The sequence below is a fragment of the Felis catus genome, chromosome A1, assembly GCF_018350175.1.
Source record: "Felis catus isolate Fca126 chromosome A1, F.catus_Fca126_mat1.0, whole genome shotgun sequence".
Lineage (NCBI taxonomy): Eukaryota > Metazoa > Chordata > Mammalia > Carnivora > Felidae > Felis > Felis catus.
The window spans coordinates 70,625,023-70,647,386 of NC_058368.1; the positions used below are offsets into that span (position 1 = coordinate 70,625,023).

Below are 22,364 nucleotides of genomic sequence, written 5' to 3' on the forward strand. Positions count from 1 at the left end.
GCTAGGTTCTTGAAATACAGAGATAAATAAGGCATAATTTCCTGACCTCAAGTGGTGCAGAGCCCGGTATGGGGAGCCAGGCTCAGCGACATCTCTAGTCAACTGTGCAGAAGTATTCCAGTGCCACTGAAACTAAGAAAGGACCGCCAGTGCAGGGGGCGGGGAGGGCAGCTCCCATAGTCCTGCCACCGGGTGTGAACTCCCACTTCTATGCTGTAGGCCCTGAGGAACCATGGCAGGATCTTAAACCGGGAGTCACATCATGGGGTTCCCCTGGAGGGTGGACTACCCATGGAGGAAGGGGCGTATTATAACCATAATGTAACTTATTCCATCCCTGCCCAGGAAATATGCTTACGAGTGCTTACGAGACTCTTGCTTTAGTAAGTTGATAATACGTGAGACCCGTCCTGTGGATTCCACTCATGGCGTCCAAAATATTCATTGACCCGACTAGAGAGAGAATGGCCTTCAGCACACAGAACACTTTCAGTCTTAGCTGATAAATAGCAAAATGCATTTAGTCAGGAGAATCTTAATCTTAGTGAGGTTTTCTTCTCTCTTCCCTTCTCCAGAATCTTCACCACTGTCACCATAAAAACTCACCTGATACAAACAGTTCCCCCTGACTAACATGTATGTATTTTGGGGTACACTTGGTACTTCTGTGTATTTATAATTGTGAGTTGGGAACTGGTCCAGCAGTGACTCAGCTTTTATTTCCCTCGTGATGGCGAGCTCCATGAGGGCTAATCCCATCTCTTCCTGTTTCCCACACCACACGGAGCCTGACACACAGAAGGTGCCCGATGGTGGTTAGAGCAGGGCTAAACGTGAAGGTGTGAGAGTGGTATTATGTCAGACTTTTCCATCTGTAGGCTGGAAATAGGTTTTCTCAGAGAATAGCAAAGCTAACTGTGTTAGAATGAAATATTGTGTGGCAGTCAAATAATTAACCAACTCTGGGGGGGTGGGGGGTGCCTCATTCTGCTGGGTCTTCTAAAAGATATAAGCAGTGGAGCTCATCCAGTCTGTTGTGAGGGCCTTCTCAGTACCAAAGCCTGAGCAAAGCAGAAATGCAAAAATAAGGGGCCTCTGAGCAGCCTGTAGCCAGACAGGAGCATAAAATAACCAGAAACCATTCACTCCCCCAATGTGTGTGATCAAAGGGGTTCAGCATTTCTGAGGAGGAGGGGAATGGCCAGGTATCCAGGGGAGAGAAGCACACTGAACCACAAGTGACCTGACCGTGCACTTGCAGTGGGGAAGCCACGAGGTAGGAGAGTCAGCTTGCCCTGAGCGGCAACATGGTTGTTATAATGAAGGGGAGGGAAGGGTGAGCCACATCCCCAAGACTTCTGCGGGGGTGCTCCTCCCGGCAGGGCGTGCGTGTGCCCCAGATGGTGTTGTGCCGTGAGGGGGCAACCAGCATGGGATTGGGGCAGGCATCATTCAGGTGGGCATCACTTCCTGCAAGCGTCAGAATTTGGGAAGTAGAACCCAAAAACCGTTTGCTTTTGACACCCTTAGCTAAAGGGAAGTTAAAGAAAACCACAGTCTTCACTTGAACAAAACAAGAGGAGTATGTCACTGATAGGAATTGCCATGTTTCATTGGGATGAACATCCTGATTCACTGGTGCCAGAGAGTAGTTGCATCGTCGGTAGAAGGCAAAGTAGGACTTCATTTATTTTCTTGAGTGAGAATTAGCTCGAGATCGGAGGCCCACATGTCCCAAATCATAGAGGATTGTTTTTTGTTTTTTGTTTTTTATTTTTGTTTTTTGTTTTTTCTAAGGAAAGGAAAACTGATAGGGATTTATTTCCATCCCTATAGGTTTCTTTTCTTGTTCAACAGGGTCTTTCTTTGGAAAACGTATTCTAGGAAAAACTCATTCTGCCTTGTCTGTCTTCAGAGCACTGCCGTCGGTGGTGGGAGAGCTCACCTGCGGCACCTGCTCCTGTCCGCGTTCCTGGCCTTGTGTGGGGCTGGCACACGGGGGGGCCTCGGGCCCTTGACCAAGAGCTGCCAGCAGAGTCCCAGGTCGCTGGGGGGATGTGCCACATGGCTAGGCTACAATTCCAGTACCCGCCCCTCGTTGCCGACCCTTACGCAGAGATACCTCTGAACCTTCCTCTAGAAAGTCAAGTCTTCAGTTACAGAAGACAGGCATCTGGGGTTACACTCAGGCACCTTCTGTTTTTATGAATGAGGGATGTGGGAGACAGGAGGGCCTAACACTCTGCATGTTATAACCCAATTACTGTTTAAAGCAAATAGAGAAAAGGATTATTTTGTTTAGACTAGAAACCCAGATGAACTCTATTCTGATGTTCTGTGGTGAGAATGTTTAGACAGAAGATTCCCTGTGATGCATGAGCAGAAGGAGGGGACTTACTGTGCTCCAAGATGGAGAAGGAATGTTGAAAGAAATGCTTTTCAGAAAATTCTATGGGCCCTTTTTTTTTTTTTTTTTTTTTTTTTTTTTTTTTTTTTTTGGTAAGTTTCCCAGACAGACCACTGCAAAGCCAGCCAGTCCGAGACTGACTGAGACACCAGGTGTGCATCTGCAGGTCTTGTGGTGGCAGCGGGTGTGTGCAGTGTCCTGAGTGTTTTACCAGCTTTATCATTCCAGCCCCAAGCTGTTTATTGGTGGTCTTCCCCCAGCAGACGGTCAGTTCCTTAAAGAACTTACATCACTAAACTGAAACTCCTTCTCTAGCCACTGCTGGGCACGTTCTGTGTGCCAGGCTCTGTGTCAGGTGGGGGACACAGCAGGCACAGTCCCAGCCCGCAAGGAGCTCGTTGTCTGCCTGCCGGGGAAGACCGACAACACGGAAGTCACTAATCCCAGCTCACCGAGGATACTTCACACAGACCCTCGGGGAGTCTGTGAACGTTCGGTGAATGAATGACATTCCTATACTGTCCACAACTTGACTTAAACCGATCAGGAGGTGTTTTTGTATTTTTATCTTATAGTCAAGACCAAGAGATTTTACACTGACATTTTCTCTTCCCATGGACGTTCTATCTGATCAGGCAACAGATGGCTCTCATTCCAAGAGCTGAACTGAAAAGACAAGAAACAGCCTGTAGAAGAAACAAATTAGGTTTCCAGTGTGATTTGATGTGTTATGTGGCTAATATATATGCCTTGGATGGGGAGGGAGGTGAACTGAGTATCTGTAAATACCATTATTTATATAATCATCACAGCTGAATATTTGCTAGAATGTATACAAATATAAAGTTTTCTAAGAGTCACTAAGATAATGTGGACTTTTAGAATTTTATGCTCACCTCTTAAGAAAAGATATTTCCTATCTTTTCTACTTCATCTGGGCTCACCATGTTAGTTTTCTTAGGCCAGTTCTTGCATGTGCCATTTAAACACTGGAAATATGTAACAAATCATTCTGGCGTTGGTTTTAAGTGTGGCTGTGTTTAACTGTGGCAGGATGTGTACATGAGGGCGAATTTCACCTTGAACCCCATGTTTGACCGAGCGTCCCGGGAGGGCTGATTTTCTGCCCAACACTCTCCTTCCAGCCGCTCAGTGCTCACTGGGGCTCCCTGAGAACACGTATGCGCTTGATCATTGTAAAACACATCAGTTCTTCGACCAACAAAGGATATAAAGCAAGTAAAGTGAAAGCAGCTCAAGTGAATGCTGAAAACCAAAGCCAGGGGTGGTTTTGTCAGGCTGTGGGAACCTCTGAACTGAGGCTGCAAGGGTCACAGGGAAGGACTCGCACACCTGGGCCAGTCAGTCTTCAGCAGGGTGAGAATTATGACAGGGGGCCATGCTCACTGAGCACCTGTCAGGCGCCAGCTACCAGGCGACCAGACCAGGCCCTTCACTCACGTCTCTTATCCCCAGACTGTGGGAGCACTGAGAGCCCACGGTGTAGTGGCCCACCTGACTCACGTGGTGAATACATGGCGTATGGGGGCCTGAGCCCAGAGCTCAGACTCTCCCCGCCCACTGACAGGCTCACCCCCTCCCAGCAGTGGTGGCTGGGATGACTCTCTGGCACTTGGATAACATCTAAAACGGCTGCCAGCCTCCTCTGTGTTTTTCTTTGAAGGAATTGGGCACTTTGGGAAGCCTGTGTGTATTTGCGCATCTGACCACAGGTCTGCATAGGTCCCGGTTTTCTCTTTCTGCCATTTGAGCACAGGAGTTCGTGCTTCACGTGCTAATGCAAACTTCACACAGAGACAATGACAGAGTGCGCTAGCACTGGGCAAGTTGGGCTTCTCCGCACAGGGAACTATAAGTCCGCGACAAGTAAAGTCTGCATTGTTATGATTGTTGTATGATAACGAGATTGTTCTGCCACCCAGGGGAGCTGGAGATCCCCAGTTCGGCTCCAGTTCTTATATCTGGATGTGAGCTTTGAACCAGCTCCCAAGAAAGGACAGCAGTGGGGTGCACGGCCCCCTTCCAGGCAGCCTCCACTGAGAGATGCCAGCAGTTAGAAAACACCTGTTGAACCTGCTGTCTCTCTGCTTCTCGTCTTTTCTGGCTGATTGTTGTCCACATTCCTAAGCTCAAGCATACAATTTCATTTTTCCTTAGATGTTTACTATTTGGGACACCAGAGAAAATGTACAGATACACTTTCTTTTTTTTTTTTTTTTTTAATATATGAAATTTATTGTCAAATTGGTTTCCATACAACACCCAGTGCTCATCCCAACAGGTGCCCTCTCAATACAGATACACTTTCTTAGTGTAATTGTTCAGTTTTTAAAAAGAACTGTTAACATTATTTCTATTTCTTTGTTTTTTCATCTGGTTAAAGCACCAGGTGGTTCCACCGTGAAAATTCTGCAATCACACTTTTCTTCTCACCCCTAAACAATGCAGAAAGCTCTGAAGCCAGCTTTGGCTAAAGGGGCACGGTTGCCGGCCTCCAGAGGATGGACAGCCAGCGGCCTGCCGCAAGCTTCTAAGTACATCAAACGCGCTTCTCAGCAAAACCTGTGGAAAACACGGCCCAGTTGCCAAAACCAGCAACGGTGCACGTGTGGTTGTTCGTTTCTGAGAGACTGAGTGAACTCGGGAGGAAGCCTCACGTGCAGAGAAGGCTTCTCCACACCGACATCGCGTATGTATGTAGGACACGACCAGGCCGTCGAAGGCCTGAGGGGTCCCCTCCAAGGTGGTGCAGCCCGTGCTGGAGCTGTGCCTTGGTGGCCTATATGGCCAGCCCATCATCAGCCTCCAAGCCAAATTCAGAGTCCGTGGAGGGAAGACTCAAGCACCAGCTGGAAGTTGTGGCCTAGCACCCTCACCTGCTGGCGGTGGGGGTCTGGCTCACACGCCATCAGCTCCGGTATGAATCACAATTTGGCAGATAGATACTTTTATTCCTGCTGGCGAGGTGCCAAGAAGCAGCCAGTCTTTAGCTGTGCTTGAAGCACCAACGGTGACAAAGCGGTGATCGTGAATGTCGCATGAGCCAAACTGAAGTCGTTAAGGACCGCCACGTTGCTGGGTGGTAGCGTCGTGTTTGTGGTAACAGAGAGAAGGCAGGTGGAGCTGCCCACCTCCTCCTGGGCCACATTAGCTCCACTAAAGATAGTGGTTCTTAACTGTCAGTTACTGGAATAAACGTCATTAAAGGTTATTTCAATCCAGGAAATGACCTAGGAAGGATCACCTGGATTTGACGTGCGCCCAGCCCAGGTCCTCGATTATGCTGCTCGGGGTAGAGAAAGCAGGGCGGGTCATACTGTTCGAAATCCCCCCAAGGAGAGAGGAAAATGTGGATCCTCGTAATCAAATGGCAAAATTGATGTTTCACGTCTGGCAGAGCCTAAAATAGAGCATCAGATGACTTGAGTGTTAAGAAGAGAGTTGTGGTCTGTCGACGCCACCCTGCTCCTGCTCACACAGGATGTCATCAAGACATCTGACGACTGTAAGAGATACATTGGTGACATGTGGAATGGATAATAATATGAAGTGGGCTTTAAACCAGTTAAAAATCTCTAAAAAGACCAAAAAAAAAGTTGGTCAGCCACTTGAATAGAAAGGGAGGTCTGTAGTGAGTTTGGGTCCCTACCTTTGATTTTTGCCTGCTTGACATTTTCATCAGTCACTTGACGGGGACATTATAGAGGTTTGCTACTCCAGTTCGGGGGTGATAAAATTTTGAGGGATCTGAGTAATCTAGGAGACAACAGAATTGAAACTGAAATTAGGGGTGCCTGGGTGGCTCTGTTGGTTAAGCATCCGACTTCAGCCCAGGTTATGATCACATGGTTCATGGGTTCGAGCCCTGCATCGGGCTCTGTGCTGACAGCTCAGAGCCTGGAGCCTGCTTCGGATTCTGTGTCTCCCTCTCTCTCTCTCTCTCTCTCTCTCTCTCTGTCCCTCCCCTGCTCACACTCACTCTGTCTCTCAAAGATAAATAAACATTAAAAAATAATAATAAATTAAAAAATAAGTAAACTGAAATTTCGTTTTGGTTGGCTAGAAAATGGCCAGAGGGAATTTAACAGATGTGTGCAGTCCTAAACCCAGAAGATCAAATATAAATTTACAGAGTAGGATTTGAGAAGCCCAGGGAGTGTTTTCAGTAGGCATCAGGGTAACTGGCCACACTGGGATGGTGTGGGTATGCACACGAGCACAGGCACATGCCCGTACACACGTGTGCACGCTGCCGAAGTGTTCCACTGTTGTGACAAGGGCTGCGAGCAGAGGACAGCAGCAACGGGAGAGCACTGGGGGGGTGGGGCGCTTCACTGGACAGAGATGGATCCTGGAGCACAGGAATGAAGAAAGCAGCCCCGGCCCCCGTTCTCAGGAGGCTCACAACACAGTGACAGGGAGCCCAGGACACAGGTCAGTGGAGCCACAGAACTTTTTGTCTGGGCTTCTTTCTGGTCTGGGAGAATGGGAAAGGGCCAGGTGCCCCCAGAGTCAGCGGATGAAGAGGAGCTCCCGAGGCCGAGGGCAGAGGAAAAGAGCCTTCTGGTAGAGGGACCCTGGCAGTAAAGGCAGGAGAGGGTTCCACGGCACCCGGGCCGGACCAGGAGCTGGGGCGCTGGCCTGGAGCAAGAAAGATGGGGGAGGATGGCCTTCAGACCTTCAAAGTGCTTCACCCAGGAAAGGGACTAGGATTGTTTTCTGTTACTTGAAAGGGTGAAATTAGGACCTTTGAAGTCCCACGGATGACAGCCAGAGGCAGGTTCTGCTTCTGTGGAGGAAGAACTGTCCATCTTGGCCAGTAAGTGAGGGAGTGTTTGTGATACCCTGGGAAAGGTGGTTCTTTCCTTGAGCAGGAAATGAAAGCAGAAGATTCTTGCTGTTCTGTCCACACTGTCCCCCAGCCCGGGGAGTGGGTCTCCCACATGTGACGGCCTTTTTCCCAGGCACCGGGCGTCCCTTCAGAAAACAGCTGTCAGGTGTCTCGCCACAGCCCACAGCAAGAGATGCCTGCAGCAGACACGTGTGTGCGTGTGGAGAACGGAAAGGAAGCTTTCTGGAAGGAGGGCCCTCGCTGCATACATTTTTTAATGCTCCTCTTAACCCACTGAGTGTTCGTGACGCACTCTTGAGGGATCACAGCCTCGGTTTGGAAAACACGAGCTAGAACCCGCCTCTCAGAAGTGTCGCCTGCATGTCTGCCTCTGCTCAGCTCGGTTAACATCTGTGTCCCTGAGGCTCCTTGAGGGAGGAGGGGTCTGGGTGTGGGCAGGGCAGAGAGCTTACTCCCATCTCCTCCCCTGCCACCCACTGGGCTCCCCACCTTCCTCCCTCCCCCCCACCCCACCCTCCTCCTCCTCACTCCTTTCCCCCAGCCCTGCCCACAACCCACCCCAACCCCCGCAGCATCAGGCGTTTTCCATACACTTTGCACCGAGGGCACTATTTTCTATAGGAAGGATCAGAAGTGGTGACCAAGTCCTCAGTCCACAAGAGCCTCTTTAACCCACACGTGGGGAAAATCTCAACATGTGTTACAAAACTTACAAAAGTGTGTTTCAACATACGTACAAAGAATAGATTCCTTTGGTCTGGCGTCATAGATCTATTTATAATACATTTGAAAATGGGAAAATAGGTTATGCCTAAATTTCAGTGGCACTGCCTGCTTCATGGAAATCCTATGTTGAAAGTGCAGGAAACCTCTGTGTTTACAGATTGAGGATTTGTGGTCACGAAAATGCAAGCCTCGTCCTCCCTACCCTTGGTGACTTTCGCTACGTCCTTCCCCCTGGTTCTGCCCCAGGCTTCACCTCCTGGTGCCCACGGCTGCTGCCTGGAGAGCCCCCGCAGCCAGGACCTTAGCAAATGCTGCACCTCACATGGCAGGTTTTCCTTCCCTGGCCGTGTGATTCCAAGAACCTGCACACATTTTTGTCATCGGTGTCTGCCAGCATCAGAAATTAATGTTCAACTAAGCGATTGTTCACACGCACAAGGAAACGTGACTTGGAGAAGTTGTTCGCGGGAATCCCACCTGACGCTGAAAGGGCGTGCAGAGTCGTGTGAGCGGGGCTGCTGTGCAGACTGGCTTTCCAGGCCGCACCCCACGGGCTCGTCCACCCTCTGCTGGTCCTGGCGGGTCGCTTGACCCTTGGAGACTCATTCCTGGTCTCTCAAATGAGAGTTAAATGAGATAATTACACTTATTAGCCATACGTTAAGCACTTTAAAATGTGCCTGTTAAAAAAAATTTTTTAATCCTATTTCACACTGAAATGAAAATCTGGGTTTGTTTTTTTTTTTTAACATTCTCTGCAAAACTCTCCTGAAGAGCACCTGGGGGGGCTGATGGATTAGTAGCAGGGTCCTCAGCCTCATCAGGTTTCTGGTTTTGTTTGTTTTCAGGTTGCTCGGCTCATGGAGATGGGATTTTCCAGGGGTGATGCTTTAGAAGCCCTGAGAGCTTCAAATAATGACCTGAATGTGGCTACCAACTTCCTGCTGCAGCACTGAGGGTCCTGGGCAGCGACACACAGACTGGCCAAGCTGCCGCCCACAGCGGGGGGGGCACCGGCCCCGCTACTGAATCAGCCTGAGGTCACGCTCTCTGGCGCTGACGGTCTCCCATGTTCTCGTGGGCAAAGGGCGGTCCCCACTGCTCCTCCCTTAATTCCAAGATCACTGCTGTTAAAAGAGTATCGAAAATAAGTTTGCCATTAAACTAGCATGTATTTTCTATATTTTTTTATTGGGCATTTTCCTTAGTTTGAAAATCATCACTCATTCCTGATGTGTTTAAAATACATTAAAGTTGCAGGTTTCTGTAAGCAATTGAATAGCACCGCTGATGGGAAGTTACTGTAATATTATTCTTTTTACTATAATGGATCCTCCTACATTATATCTGATCATAAATGCTACCACTGGACAAAGGGGAATGTTATTCAGGAAGAACATGGCAAAATATTCCTTATGGACTTTTTCTCATCACTATTTTTTTCCTCAAATTTGCTTTCAAGCCTCAGTGACTGTTTGGTGTCCACCTTTCCTAGGGGGTGAGCAGGGCGTGTCTGCTGCACACAGTCTTGGCCAGGCCTGAGTGTGGAGGGGAGAAACAGAGAACCAAACCCTATCCACACTGTTCCGGCCCATTTCAGTCCAGGGAATCTTTCCAACTCCCTTTCCCTCACCTCCATTAAGAAATAATGATCATCGAGTACTGATTCAAGGTTCTGGAAAACTCTGTGAAACTTAGCTGGGGTTCCTTTTGCTCAGAACATCTACAGTTAGCCTCTCAGGCTGGACATAGAAACAGGATGGAAGAGAGCAGGGGCTCAGCCCTGGAACAGCCGCAGGGCCCACCGCGCTGGAGGCGCGTCCTCCCCGGCCCGGGCGCATCAGGACTTCCGCTGCAGCCAGGGCACACAGCGGAGGACACAGGCCCAGGCAGAAGGGAGGCGGAGGTGGGAAAGGCAATTGTGTGACTCCTACGTTCTGCAAAATGAGCAGAAATGTATCAAATTGATGCAAATTTGGACAAGTGTAATACTTATAATAAAGTTTTTAATGTGTTTTACTTTGCGGTATTTTTTATTCGACTTACCTAAATCTTTGTTCTAAGCTGTGTAATTTATCAAATATAAAACATTTTTTTTGCCAATGCTCATCATTCTTCAGAAGATTTGGGTGTTTTTTTTTTCTTTGGAAGTGAGAGAAAAGGCCCCTTTGTTCCTGTAACACTGGCCCCATGAGGCCTCATCCGTAGGCTTGTTAGGGCATCAGGCTGCTCAGAACGGGAGTTGGGATGACTTGGGAGCCCAGGTGGTTCCAAGTGTCTCTTGTCAGCTTGAAGGGACGGCAGCGGGCATCTGCAGCCGCATTCCAGGCCAGTGGCTCCCAGCGCAGAGGTGTATGCAAGTACTAACCTCTGAGCCCATCTGGATCCACCCCTGACCTTCCGGTGCAGGGGTCCCAGGAGACAGCGCCCCGCGTCCAGAGATCCGCCATCTCCTATGCCCCTTTTCTCAAACAGCACTGAGAAAAGTCACACCAAACCACAGGCATAGTGCTCACTCACCTGAGGCTTCTCCATGCATCTCACAGAGGATGGGGGCAGAGAGCCCCACGGGAGGAGCCCAGTGTGAGGCCTCAAGCAGAGGTGATCACACCTCAAAGACCCTCATCCTGCCCAAGGAGCCCAAGCACCCTTCCACGGCAGGAAGTATAATTTAGTGTAAATTGAGGCAGTGCTGGCCGTGTGGCCACAGCCCTGCACCTAACAGTGGCAGAGCTGGGAGACCCCCTCAGGCTTTTCCTGACTTCCAGCCTCTTTCCCAGCTGCCTGTAGTTGCCAAGTTTCCATTAGCTTCCATCCTTTTCATATGACTGCCCGGCCTTTGCTACCTTCCTAGTCACCACCCCCCAGATCATCCCGATCCCGACCACTCCCCAACCCCACACACATCCGACTCTTCAGTCTTGGGCACATCCTCTTGACCTGGCTGGAGTTCCCATCGCTGGCCCACTGCTGCTTCCTGCAGATTTTGACCCAACAGCCACCAGTAGCGGGTTTGAATACCCAAAAATACCCTGCATCCTGTCAAGACCCCCAGAAATCTTTCGGGCTGATGGGCCCCCCCGACCCCCGCAAAGAGAAACCTTTTGTGTTTGATGCATAGTGACGCGTGCCAGACGGGGACATCAGCGAGCCGTTGGCTTGGTTTCCTGATGTCTAGAAAAGTTCATGTAGGCATTTGACTTTGTGCAAATGGCAGCAACAGATCGGGCCTCATTTTCAAGTAAGCCAGTTCCACTTGACAAGAGGAAGAAGGAAAAAGTTGTCTGTGGTGAACCCCCCCCCCTTCCTCAAATTAAGGAGACTCTGCTTTTGGAGTTCTGATTCATCAGCTTGGACCGGGTTTGGGATTCCAAAAGGAAAATAGTTTCAAGGAAATTGAGCATAAAATTGTGAATGCACGCATTCCACAGTAGCACTTAGAACTTTGTCTGAGTCCCTGAGTGTAGATTTCTGCCACAGTGCTTCTCAAGTGCAAATGATAGGGTCTAAATCATAAACTTGAGGAGGTTTTTTTTGGTGGTTTTTTTTTTTTTTTTTAACTCAGGTAGCTGAAGTGATATTTAATTTGGGAGGATCAAAGGTTATTTTTCAGAATCCCCTAAGCCCTGTAGTGTGTTTGTAAAGGGACAGACCAAGAATATCAAAATTGCCTTCTGGCTCAGACTAAAATTTTAGTTCCCAAACTTCAGTCTCTCATGTAAGAAGACTTACCAGAATCATGTGAATTTGCTAACCTGCTTGCTATCTCATGGAGAACCCACACTAGCTAAATGGCTGTGCCCCAGCAGAGTTGGGATTTCAGGATAAGGCTTGGGAGCCTGGGGGCTGGGGGAGTGGGCACCAGATGTGGAAAATCAATCTGGAAAGAGGGGAAAGATCCGGAGTCCTGCTCTGGGGATCACAGAGGAAGGCAGGTGACAGAATATGGAGAGAGGAAAGAAGAGGGTTAGTTTCCTGCATTTCTAGTGGAGGAGGTGAGCATAGGGGGCCCGTCTGCAGTGCTGCAGGGAAAGGGGGGTTAGTGTCAGCCCAGCGATGGCGGATGCCAGCAACAAGAGCTGGAACAGAGAACAGGAGGGAGAGCAGAGGTCGGCTGTGTGCACTGGTCCGGGAAATGTGTGGAGGGAGAAGACAGGGCAGGGACACTGTTCCTGGGTCAGCTTGTGGGTCAAGGTAACCAAACTGGTGATGAGAGACCGGAGCTGTAGGCCCTGGAAGGGGTATAATCAAAACTGTGAAGAGAGGTTGGCCTTGGGAGCGAAGAAGAAGGCTTCTGTCCTCCAGAACCAGAGATAGTTAAGGAAGTTGGAGGTGAGTTGTAAACTTTGAGCAAAGTTGAAGAAGTTCAAGTGCTAGTTTCTGGCTTCTTAATAAAGCAGGAAGGCGAGGGGCCCGGAGCTTGAGGAGAGTGGATGACGTGGGGCCAACCAGAGGTGGATAAAGGCTTGTTGGCCACTTTTGCTGATCAGCTGCAGTGTTTTGGTCCGCTGACCCCATATGTCATGGGAGTTTCAGAGCCCTGAGAGATTTAGACAAATTCAGACGGTCCCAGGAACTAGCAGCACACACCGCCCCTCCTAGTACCTTCAGGCCAACCCACACTGTGCCCTTTCTCTCTGTTCTGAGCTGCCCTGGGGTCTGAGGAGACTTGGCGGGAGAGGGCATAGAGAGCAGGCTGCTCCTGAGAAGGCGTAGGGCACAGGGGTCCCTGACCCACCCTGGTTCTCACCCAAATACAAGAGTGCCTTAGGGACCCTGGGACTGCTCCAAGGCTGTCCAGGAGGGTGTCGCCCTCCGCCCCCCTATTCCCCCCACCCCACCCCACCCCGCCCCCTGCCGTGGCCGGACCCAGACATCCCAGGGCCTCCACTTGGCTGCTGCAAAAGGAGCATCAGCAAAAAGATTGCAGGGTGACCCAGCCACCCACAGTGGTTCACACCAGAGAAAACCTCCACAGTCCCCAGTGCTCAGCCCAGGCATGTGAGAACCCCATTCAGTCGGATTTCTGCCACTTCGCTCAGTCTTCAGTGCCCCGGCTGACGTGGCTTCCACCAGCAAAGCTGAGTGTGCTCTCTTTTCCATGGTGGCCAGGTGGAACCCAAGTGGCAGACTGGGTTTGATGCCTTTGGGATCTTTTTTTTAACATTTTTTTAAGTTGATTTAGTCTGAGAGTGAGCAAGAGAGAGAGAGAGCAGGGTAGGAGCAGAGAGAGAGAATCCTAAGCAGGCTCCGAGCTATCAGCACAGAGGCGGACTCAGGGCTCCAACTCAGGAACCATGACATCATGACCTGAGCCAAAGTCAAGAGTCGGACGCTTAACCGGCTGAACCGCCCAGGCACTCCTGATGCCTTTGGAATCTTTAAACAGAGGCTGTGATTTCCTGTGGTGCCAGTCTCTAGAGCCTTATTCTGAATTTAGCACTTGAATTAAAGTGCAGATGTCAGGTAATCCCTCGCTAGGCTGGGCTGTAAAGAGTAAAATGTATCAGAAAGCCACAGGGAACACCAAAGCTGAGGGCCTGTTTCACGGTGGGAAAGGGGGTCCCAGCTCCTAGCTCCTCTCCTGTCCCCCCTGCACCTTCAGAGATGTGCTGTGCCCCCAGGTGCCCCAACAGCCCAGCTAGCTGACTTTTCTGTCATCCTGTTCGCAGGGGACCGTGGTCGGTTTCGCTCTTTTGCTGTCTCAACAGCTGTTTGTATAGAGGTTTTATTGTGAGATTTTGTAATGATGTTCGACAGAAGTGCTGCATTATATCTGAAAACTGTCCGGCCTCCTACTATGTGTGCAGATCTTGTAAAACCCTTATTTCTGTCCCTATGAACTAACCCGTCTTTCATATGCATAAAGCTGCAAGAATCACAGAAGTCTTTCCAGAACAGGCCACATCTGCACACCAGGGGGTGTGGTGGCTAAGATGTTGCCTCCTCAGCAGGTGGGGGCCAGGTTGTGTTTAAATCTGCACAAAGATGAATGTGATGTCCACATCCGCCTCTGCCTTGAGCACCTGTTTAAAAGGAGGAAGTGCACTTACTTTGTTTAAGCAAAAAAAAGTCAAGGGAATATTTGGAAAAGCCAGCAGGCCAAGGCCAGCCCTTTTCCCGTCTGGGAAGAGACAGGCTGAATGTGGACAGAACAACAAATAAAGCCAAATACCCACTCCCAGCCTCTTGATCCTGATTGTTTGTATGAGGAGCCATGTTAAATACTTACGACATTTCTAAATTCAGAGTTCAAAACCACTCCAAAATGACAGAAACAAATTCGGAGGTTATAATTGTTTTGGGGGCAGGGGAAGGAAGTGGAGAAGGTATGGAGCAAAGAAGGGTCTGTTTTTAACATCTTACATAGATGCTGTTATATGTACGCCTCTGTATTATAAAATCCTCAATACGAAGTTCAAACCCTCCAAACAAATCTTGCATCCCTCTTCAGGGCTTGCAGACTTCTGGGGGTTCAGACAAGGAGGTTTAGTGCACCCCTACATTGGGAGCACCCCCGCTGGTGGAGTGTGGCTGCAGCCCAGGGGAACAGCACCAAGGGAACTTCTCACATACCCCCACCCTCATTTCCATGAGGACACTTCTGGCCAAGACCCTGCTGGGGCTGGGTGCAGAGCACAGCATTTCCTCAGGACTCACCCAGGAATTCTGATGCTTTCCAGGAGATTCCTGCATGGGCTCAAACCTTATCCCTCCTGCCCAAAGCTGGTAGAGATGTCCTTAAGGAGCACCAGACCCAGGCCACCCCTGGACTGTGATGTCTGGCCTGGGCTTGTGGTTCGGGTGGAAATTAATCCACCTTGATCCTTGCAAATGCTGCAGCCACATGAGGTCTAGAGCCTTCCACCTCATGGAGGTGCAGGGTACGGATCTGCTGGGACTAAGGGAGGGGCTAGTTCCTCAGGCCTGGCGTCAGGGGCCGGGGACCCATAGCCGGCACCTGACAGAACAGGAGGCAGCATTCAGCACAGGCCCAGCCCTCTAAGGGGACCCTCCTAGAAGCTGAGCTAAGAGATGCTCCTGGTGTACCTGACAGCTAACCAGCGATTCTGCTACCTCCAGTGATTCGCTGCTGGGTGCCTCCCTGCAAGGGCTGAAATAACCGTAATAAGTCCCCTGTGGGCAAGAGCTGTGCTTTCCTCGCATGTGCCAGGCATCCAGTGGGTGAGTGAGTGAGTGAGAGGACACAATAAGGTGGCGCCTGGCTGGCTCAGTCAGTGGAGCAGGTGACTCTTGATCTCAGGCTTGTAAGTTTGAGCCCCGTGCTGGATATAGAGATGACTTAAAACTACAGTCTTAGGGCACCTGGCTCAGTCTTAGGGTGGCTCAGTCTGTTGGGGGTCCAACTCTTGGTTTCAGCTCAGGTCATGATCTCATGGTTTGTGGGTTTGAGCCCCTGCATCAGCTCTGCCCTGACAGTGTGGAGCTTGCTTGAGATTCTCCCCCCGCCCCCGCCTTTCCCACCGCTCACATGCACCCACAGTCTCTCTCTGTCTAAATAAACTTAAAAAAATTTTTTTCTAATCTTAAAAAAGGATATATTGCTTAATTTATACACTAAAATAAAATAAAATAAAATAAAATAAATCTCTAGCCTCTAAAAGAATGGCCACTATCTTTAATAGAAATGGCACATGGCAGAAGCTCTCTTATCTCTTTTTTTTTTTTTCACATTTATTTACTTTTGAGAAACAGAGCACGATGGGGGAAGGAGCAGAGAAAGAGGGAGACACAGAATCTGAAGCAGGCTCTAGGCTCTGAGCTGTCAGCACAGAATCTGGAGCCGGGGCCCGAACCCATGAACCGCGAGATCATGACCTGAGCCAAAGTCAGATGCTTAACCAACCGAGCCACCCAGGTGCCCACCTATCTTTTTTTTTTTTTTTACGTTTATTTATTTTGAGAGAGAGAGAGAGGGAGAGAGAGACAGTGGGAGTGGGGGAGGGGCAGAGAGAGGGAGAAAGAGAATCCTAACCAGGCTCCGAGCTGTCAGTGCAGAGCCCCATGTGGGGCCCAAACTCAGAAACCGTGAGATCACGACACAAGCCAAAATAAAGAGTCAGACGCTTAATGGACTGAGCCACCCAGGCACCCCAGAAGCTCTCCTACCTTAAGCTGGGGACTGGTACTGACTCAGTTAATGTTGGATGTGAATATATATGCCCATGTATATGTATATAGAACCCATATATTAAGTATTTTAAGTTAGAGCATGACAATGTAATTAATTCATCAATCTTCTGGTGTTGCTGGAGCTAAAGCCTTTTTATTTTTAATGATAGTTGTGCTGATTAGAAGCTTATATCTTTCAAAATCCACACCCATATTGCATGGATTACAGGTCCCACTTTGGATCTCTATCACAAATAGCATGGGAACTCAGTGAAGCAATCAGAGAGGAGTGCATTTCATCCTGGGTTTTTACATTTTTCTGATGTCTCGTAGTTGTCACACTCACACCTATTTTTACAGCAGGTTTGGTTCTGTTAGCAGTTTACATCCATGAAACTTTCCAAAGCATTGCACTTAGTTCTTATAAAAACAGCACCTGGGGTGCCTGGGTGGCTCAGTCAGTTGAGCGTCTGACTCTTGATTTCCAATCAGGTCATGGTCTCACAGTTGTGAGATTGAGCCCCGATTCCACAAATGTGGGGCCTGCTTAAGATTCTCTCTCTCCCGGGGCACCTGGGTGGCTCAGTTGGTTGAGTGTCTGACTTCGGCCCAGGTCATGATCTCACGGTTCATGGGTTCGAGCCCGACGTTGGGCTCTGTGCTGACAGCTCAGAGCCTGGAACCTGCTTCGGACATGTGTCTCCCTCTCTCTCTGCCTCTCCCCTGCTCATGCTCTGTCTCTGTCTCTGTCTCTCTCTCAAAAATAAATAAACATTAAAAAAGATTCTCTCTCTCCCTTTGCCCCTGTCACCCTCACTCTCTCTCTGTCTCACACATAAAAAAATTAAAATTAAAAAAATAAGAGTGAAAAAATCTTGGGGCGCCTGGGTGGCTCAATTGGTTAAGCATCCGACTTTAGCTCAGGTCACGATCTCACGGTTCATGAGTTTGAGCCCCATGTTAGGCTCTGCGCTGACAGTGTGGAGCCTGTATGGGATATTCTCTCTCTCTCTCTCTCTCTCTCTCTCTCTCTCTCTCTCTCTCTCTCCCTCTCTGCCTCTCTCTCTCTCTCTCTCTCTCTCCCCCTGTTAAATAAATAAAAAAATAAACAAACAAACATATAAATAAAGCTCTTTTCACCTGTGTACTTTATCAGTTTACATAATAATTACTTAAATTATTTAATTTCACTAACAACTGACACGCGAAGCTTTGGGAACAACCACAGCTGTGTCTCTGTGAGCATGACATGCCACTGGGGACATAGGAACAGGGGCTAGGAGAGGCCACCGGCCACTGGCACACGTGTGGTGTGGGCGGCCCTCAGACCCACGCTTCCCCCGAGCTGAGTGCAATCTGCCGAGAGAATTTCCATCATAGCTACAATCACCGCGAACAGTGGAGAAAGTCATTCAGATAAGGGAGAGTCACCAAAGAGGTCCCCCAAAAGGCAGCATTAGGATGTTGAGGGTCCTCTGTCCCTGATTTCTTATTCTGCTTCTTAGATGCCTGCCCGCACCCCACTGCCCTCGCCTCACTGAATGAGTAACAGCATCTCACCAGCTCCAACACCAAGATCTTGCTGGGCCCCGGGGAGCAGCGTGCCTGGTCTCCCTGCCTCCCACACGGGGTTCAAGGCAGGACGTCCTCACGGCTGCACGGTAACTGACTTGTTAGCTCCTGAGCCCGTATCCCTATCTTGTTCTCCCTGGCTCCGCCAGCCTGCCGTCCCCTCCCCTCTTTCTCAGGTTTCTGTCCCCAGCATTGTGTGAGCCCGGCCCCACACCATTCACTCTTTTCCTAGATGAGGAAGTAGACACCAGCCAGAGGCTAAACAGGTGATCGAAGTCAAGCCACCCACATAGAACACACACAGAAAACCCCTAAAGATACAGCAAAACCCATGAACTCATGGAAAACCAGGCTGCACTTACCCATCTTAAAGTCTCGGATACAGAAATCACACAGATCTCAGAGCTGGAAGGACGTCAGTGATCATCGTGACTGATGTTCTCTGTTTGCACATGAAACCAGGTTCCAGAACTGCCAGTGACTCACCAAGGCTCCTTGGGGCCCAGCAGGCATGGAACCCGCACCTCATGAGGTCCCCATCTGACGAGTCCCCTTCGTCCCCACCAGCTGTGGTGGGCTTTCGCCATAAGGGTGGAGGTAACAGAGCTCTCAAGACTGCACTTCCCAAGGAAGGTGCCTCCAGGTCCTTGGCCTCTCTCCTCTTCCGGCCAAGTGGAAGCCGGTTCCACCAGCTCTGCCCGGGCAGGTGACATTAGAGGCTACGGTGGTTACCATTCCCCTTCTCAGTCCCATCCCCACACGCATACCAGAACTCTGTGAATATAAAAGATGAGTGCATGGATAAAACAACAGATAAGATGAATAGACTTCCGCAGAAGTGCTTAACGGAGTAGGGCAGTTGGGCGTCGGAAACATAATCTTTAGGCCGTAGGATGAGCAGGGGCTCTGCACGAAAGCTTCTCAGAAAATCCAGGACATCCACTTGACCCAGGGAGAGAATGTGAGCAGAACGGTACTGTGTGTGGTGCCTGCACCTCCTCCAGCTCCAGCCGCCAGTTAACCTCACACTGAGTGTCATCGGCCCTGCGAGACGCAAAAGCAGGCTCACTCGCCGGCATAAACGCCGTACTCACATCAGACGTGACACATTGTCAGCTCTTAGAGGTGCCTAAAAAAAAATAAGTGGGAAAAATAACATTTGCTGTATTTGGGCTTCTCCTTTTCTTTCAACAGGTGGTAGGAGGTGTGAAGTTTGAAGAAAAGAGCAGGATCCATATCCTTTCCTAAAATCGGGTAGAAAGGTTAAAAATACCATATGAGTCTGCTGGGGCTACTGTAGCAAAGTACCACAGACTGGGGCAGCTTAAACAACAAAAGTTTTGTCCTCACAGTTTGGAGACTGGGAGTCTGAGACCAAGAGGTGAGCTAGGTTGGTTTCTTCTGAGGCCTCTCTCCTTGGCTTGCAGACGGCCACCTTCCGTGTCTTTGAGTGGTCTTGCTTCTGTGTGTTCCTATGTCCCAATTGCATCTTATAAGGACACCAGTCTGTTGGATCAGGGCCTACTCTAACGACCTCATTTTAAAGACGGTCTCAGAGGCGCCTGGGTGGCTCAGTCAGTTAAACGTCCGACTCTTGGTTTGGCCTCAGGTCGTGATCTGACAGTTGGTGGGATCAAGCCCCACGTCAGGCTCTGCACTGGAGCCTGCTTGGGATTCTCTCTCTCTCCCTCTCTTTCTGCCCCTCCCCCACTGTCTCTCTTTCTCAAAAATAAACATTAAAAAAATAGGGGCGCCTGGGTGGCTCAGTCGGTTAGGCGTCCGACTTCGGCCCAGGTCATGATCTCACATCTGTGAGTTCGAGCCCCGTGTCGGGCTCTGTGCTGACAGTGCAGAGCCTGGAGCCTGTTTCAGATTCTGTGTCTCCCTCTCTCTCTCTCTGACCCTCCTGCATTCATGCTCTGTCTCTCTCTGTCTCAAAAATAAATAAACGTTAAAAAAAAAATTTTTTTTAATAAAAATAAAGACTCTGTCTCCAAATGCAGTCCCATTTGGAGGTTGGGACCTCACCATGAATTCTGGCTGGATGCAAACCATCCCATAACAAATTCCTCAAGGACAGAATGAAGGATGCTACTGCTGACATGACCCTCCATACTCCACTCCATGACAATGATCGCTGGGGCAGCCATCGCTTCCCAGTTTAGTTATAACTGAGCCAACAAATATGCTGCAGAGGCAGCCCGGTGTGTAAGAAATGCGGCCTTTCCAGGGGGGACTCTGTGGGCCCCATCAACTGTGTGACTGCCAATGGCCATGGCCTTCCCATGCAGTGAGAGTGTTGCCTGTCCAGCTCCAGGCGCCTCGGAGGGTTGCTTTGGCTGGCAGGCCCCATGGGAGTGTGGACCTGCTTCCTAAACTATGAAATAGCATATTTGTGGAATATTCTTCATGTGTTATGATACTAATAAGAAGCTACCACCTGATTTTGACTGGATGCTGAAGATTCTGGCATCTTTAATGTCGTGTGACTGCACTGGCCGACCTTAGTCAAGAGCTGTTCCCGCGAACCTGGAAACCATCTGTACCTGTGCCTCCAACCCCCGTCCTTCTTTCCTCCTGAAAAAAGGTTTTGTTTTAAAATGGTCACCAGAGACTTTCTCCACTGTCTTCTTCCTTCTGTGTGTCCTCACCTTCAGCCTCTTCTCTGACTCCTTCCCTTTCGAGACTGAAACCATAGCAATTTCTCTATGATTACCCAAAAAAAAAAAAAAAAAAAAAAATCCCAAGGCACCTGGGTGGCTCAGTTGAGCGTCTGACTCTTGATTTCAGCTCAGGTCATGATCTCACGGTGTGTGAATTTGAGCCCTACATCGGGCTTACCTGCTCTCAGTGCAGAACCTGCTTGGGACTCTCTCTCTCCCACTCTCTCTGCCCCTCCTCTGCTCTCTCTCTCTCTCTCTCTCTCTCTCTCAAAAACAAACAACAACAACAACAACAAAAAGAGTGATAAGTGTTTAAACAAAAATCCCGGGGCGCCTGGGTGGCACAGTCGGTTAAGCGTCCGACTTCAGCCAGGTCACGATCTCGCGGTCCGTGAGTTCGAGCCCCGCGTCGGGCTCTGGGCTGATGGCTCAGAGCCTGGAGCCTGTTTCCGATTCTGTGTCTCCCTCTCTCTCTGCCCCTTCCCCGTTCATGCTCTGTCTCTCTCTGTCCCAAAAAAATAAATAAACGTTAAACAAAAATCCCATCCCTCATTCCCTACCCTGTCTTCCAATTCATCCTTAGAGACCAGTCTCTTGAGGCATGCTTGGACACCTGCTGATCCCACCTCCTCAGCCTGCTAGCATCTGGCTTCTGGCCGCTCTGGGCCCTGGCATCACCCTGCAGGGCCACAATCAGATGCATGGTGATTCAAGCTGGCCTGTCCCAAATCTCCTTACTGTGCCTCTGGGAAGCACAGCAAAGGCTCCTGCTTCTTTTCCCCTTGTTCCCTCTGACCCCTGACCCCCCCCCCACACACACACACCGTTGCATCTGCATGTGGCCTCCCACCCCCGCCTCTTGGGAACCGTACGTAACTAGCTTTTCAAATGGCAAGCGTCTGCTGACCTGTCAGCCCCACCATTCCTGAACAGTAATAAAGCCTACGTTGTACAACAGGCTCCCTCAACTCTAAGAATATTGTCCACCTCAGACCTCCCTAAATCTCCCTAAATCTGTCTTCTCGGCCTCAGGCCTCATATGTCCTGCTCTGTACTGGACACCTCCATATGCCTGCCCACCTCCCACCCCCACACTATATCTTACCCCGGATTCCCTATCGGGAATGATACCACCATCCATCTGATCTTCCAGCCCCAAACCTGGGAGCCCTCCCAGACAGCCTCCCCATTCTCTTCTCCCGTTGTCTGAGTCTCCACTTAACACTGAACACATTCTCCTGTCCTTGTCTGATTGCAATTGTGTGGCACCTGCTGGTCTACACAATCCATGAGGTTGAAGGGCCATGTCCCCATAGTCCCCCTGTATCCACAGAGCCTGGGCTAATACTTGATAAATGTGTGAACTGATGAAGCGGAGTACTGGCCCAGAGACAGAATTGGAACTCACTGCAGAAGTGGGGTGTCCCCTGCCGTTTCTTGTGGGGCTTGAACCCACAGACTGTGAGATCATGACCTGAGCCGAAATCAAGAGTTGGATGCTGGGGCGCCTGGGTGGCGCAGTCGGTTAAGCGTCCGACTTCAGCCAGGTCACGATCTCGTGGTCCATGAGTTCGAGCCCCGCGTCAGGCTCTGGGCTGATGGCTCAGAGCCTGGAGCCTGTTTCTGATTCTGTGTCTCCCTCTCTCTCTGCCCCTCCCCCGTTCATGCTCTGTCTCTCTCTGTCCCAAAATAAATAAAAAACGTTGAAAAAAAATTAAAAAAAAAAAAAAAGAGAGTTGGATGCTTAACCGACTGAGCCTCCCAGATGCCTCCCCACCACCCCGCTCCCAACAGCCTGCCCTTTCTGCACGGGCTCACCATCATCTCTGTGTGCTGGGAGAGAAGTCACTTGTGGATTCAGCTGATGAGTGTTTACTGGGACTTTCTGGCAAAGTTTCCAGCACTTCACCCCCTATGTGCAGCCTAGCAAAGGGAATAATGTCAGGCATTAGCAAACAGAGGGTTCCTTGCCTCCCGAGGACAGACCACC

The 22,364-nt window shown here is 49.9% G+C and overlaps 1 protein-coding gene across 10 annotated transcripts in view; it reads left to right on the top strand.

The window, feature by feature from the left end:
- The window catches only part of UBAC2 (UBA domain containing 2), a 200,937-nt gene that overhangs the window by 175,279 nt on the left and 3,294 nt on the right, over positions 1-22,364 (top strand). Inside the window, exon 9 of one of the 10 annotated variants that reach the window (XM_019828928.3) lies at positions 4,877-6,311. The exons of 1 other annotated variant lie outside the window; for it this stretch is intronic. In XM_019828928.3, the coding sequence (XP_019684487.1) occupies positions 4,877-5,062 (186 nt within the window). In that variant the 3' untranslated portion in view covers positions 5,063-6,311. Of the gene's footprint in view, positions 1-575; positions 4,716-4,811; positions 6,315-7,161; positions 7,805-8,854; positions 10,026-22,364 lie in introns of those variants that run through there. 8 more of the 10 variants (XM_045055355.1, XM_045055324.1, XM_045055342.1 and 5 more) reach the window with 8 other exon arrangements.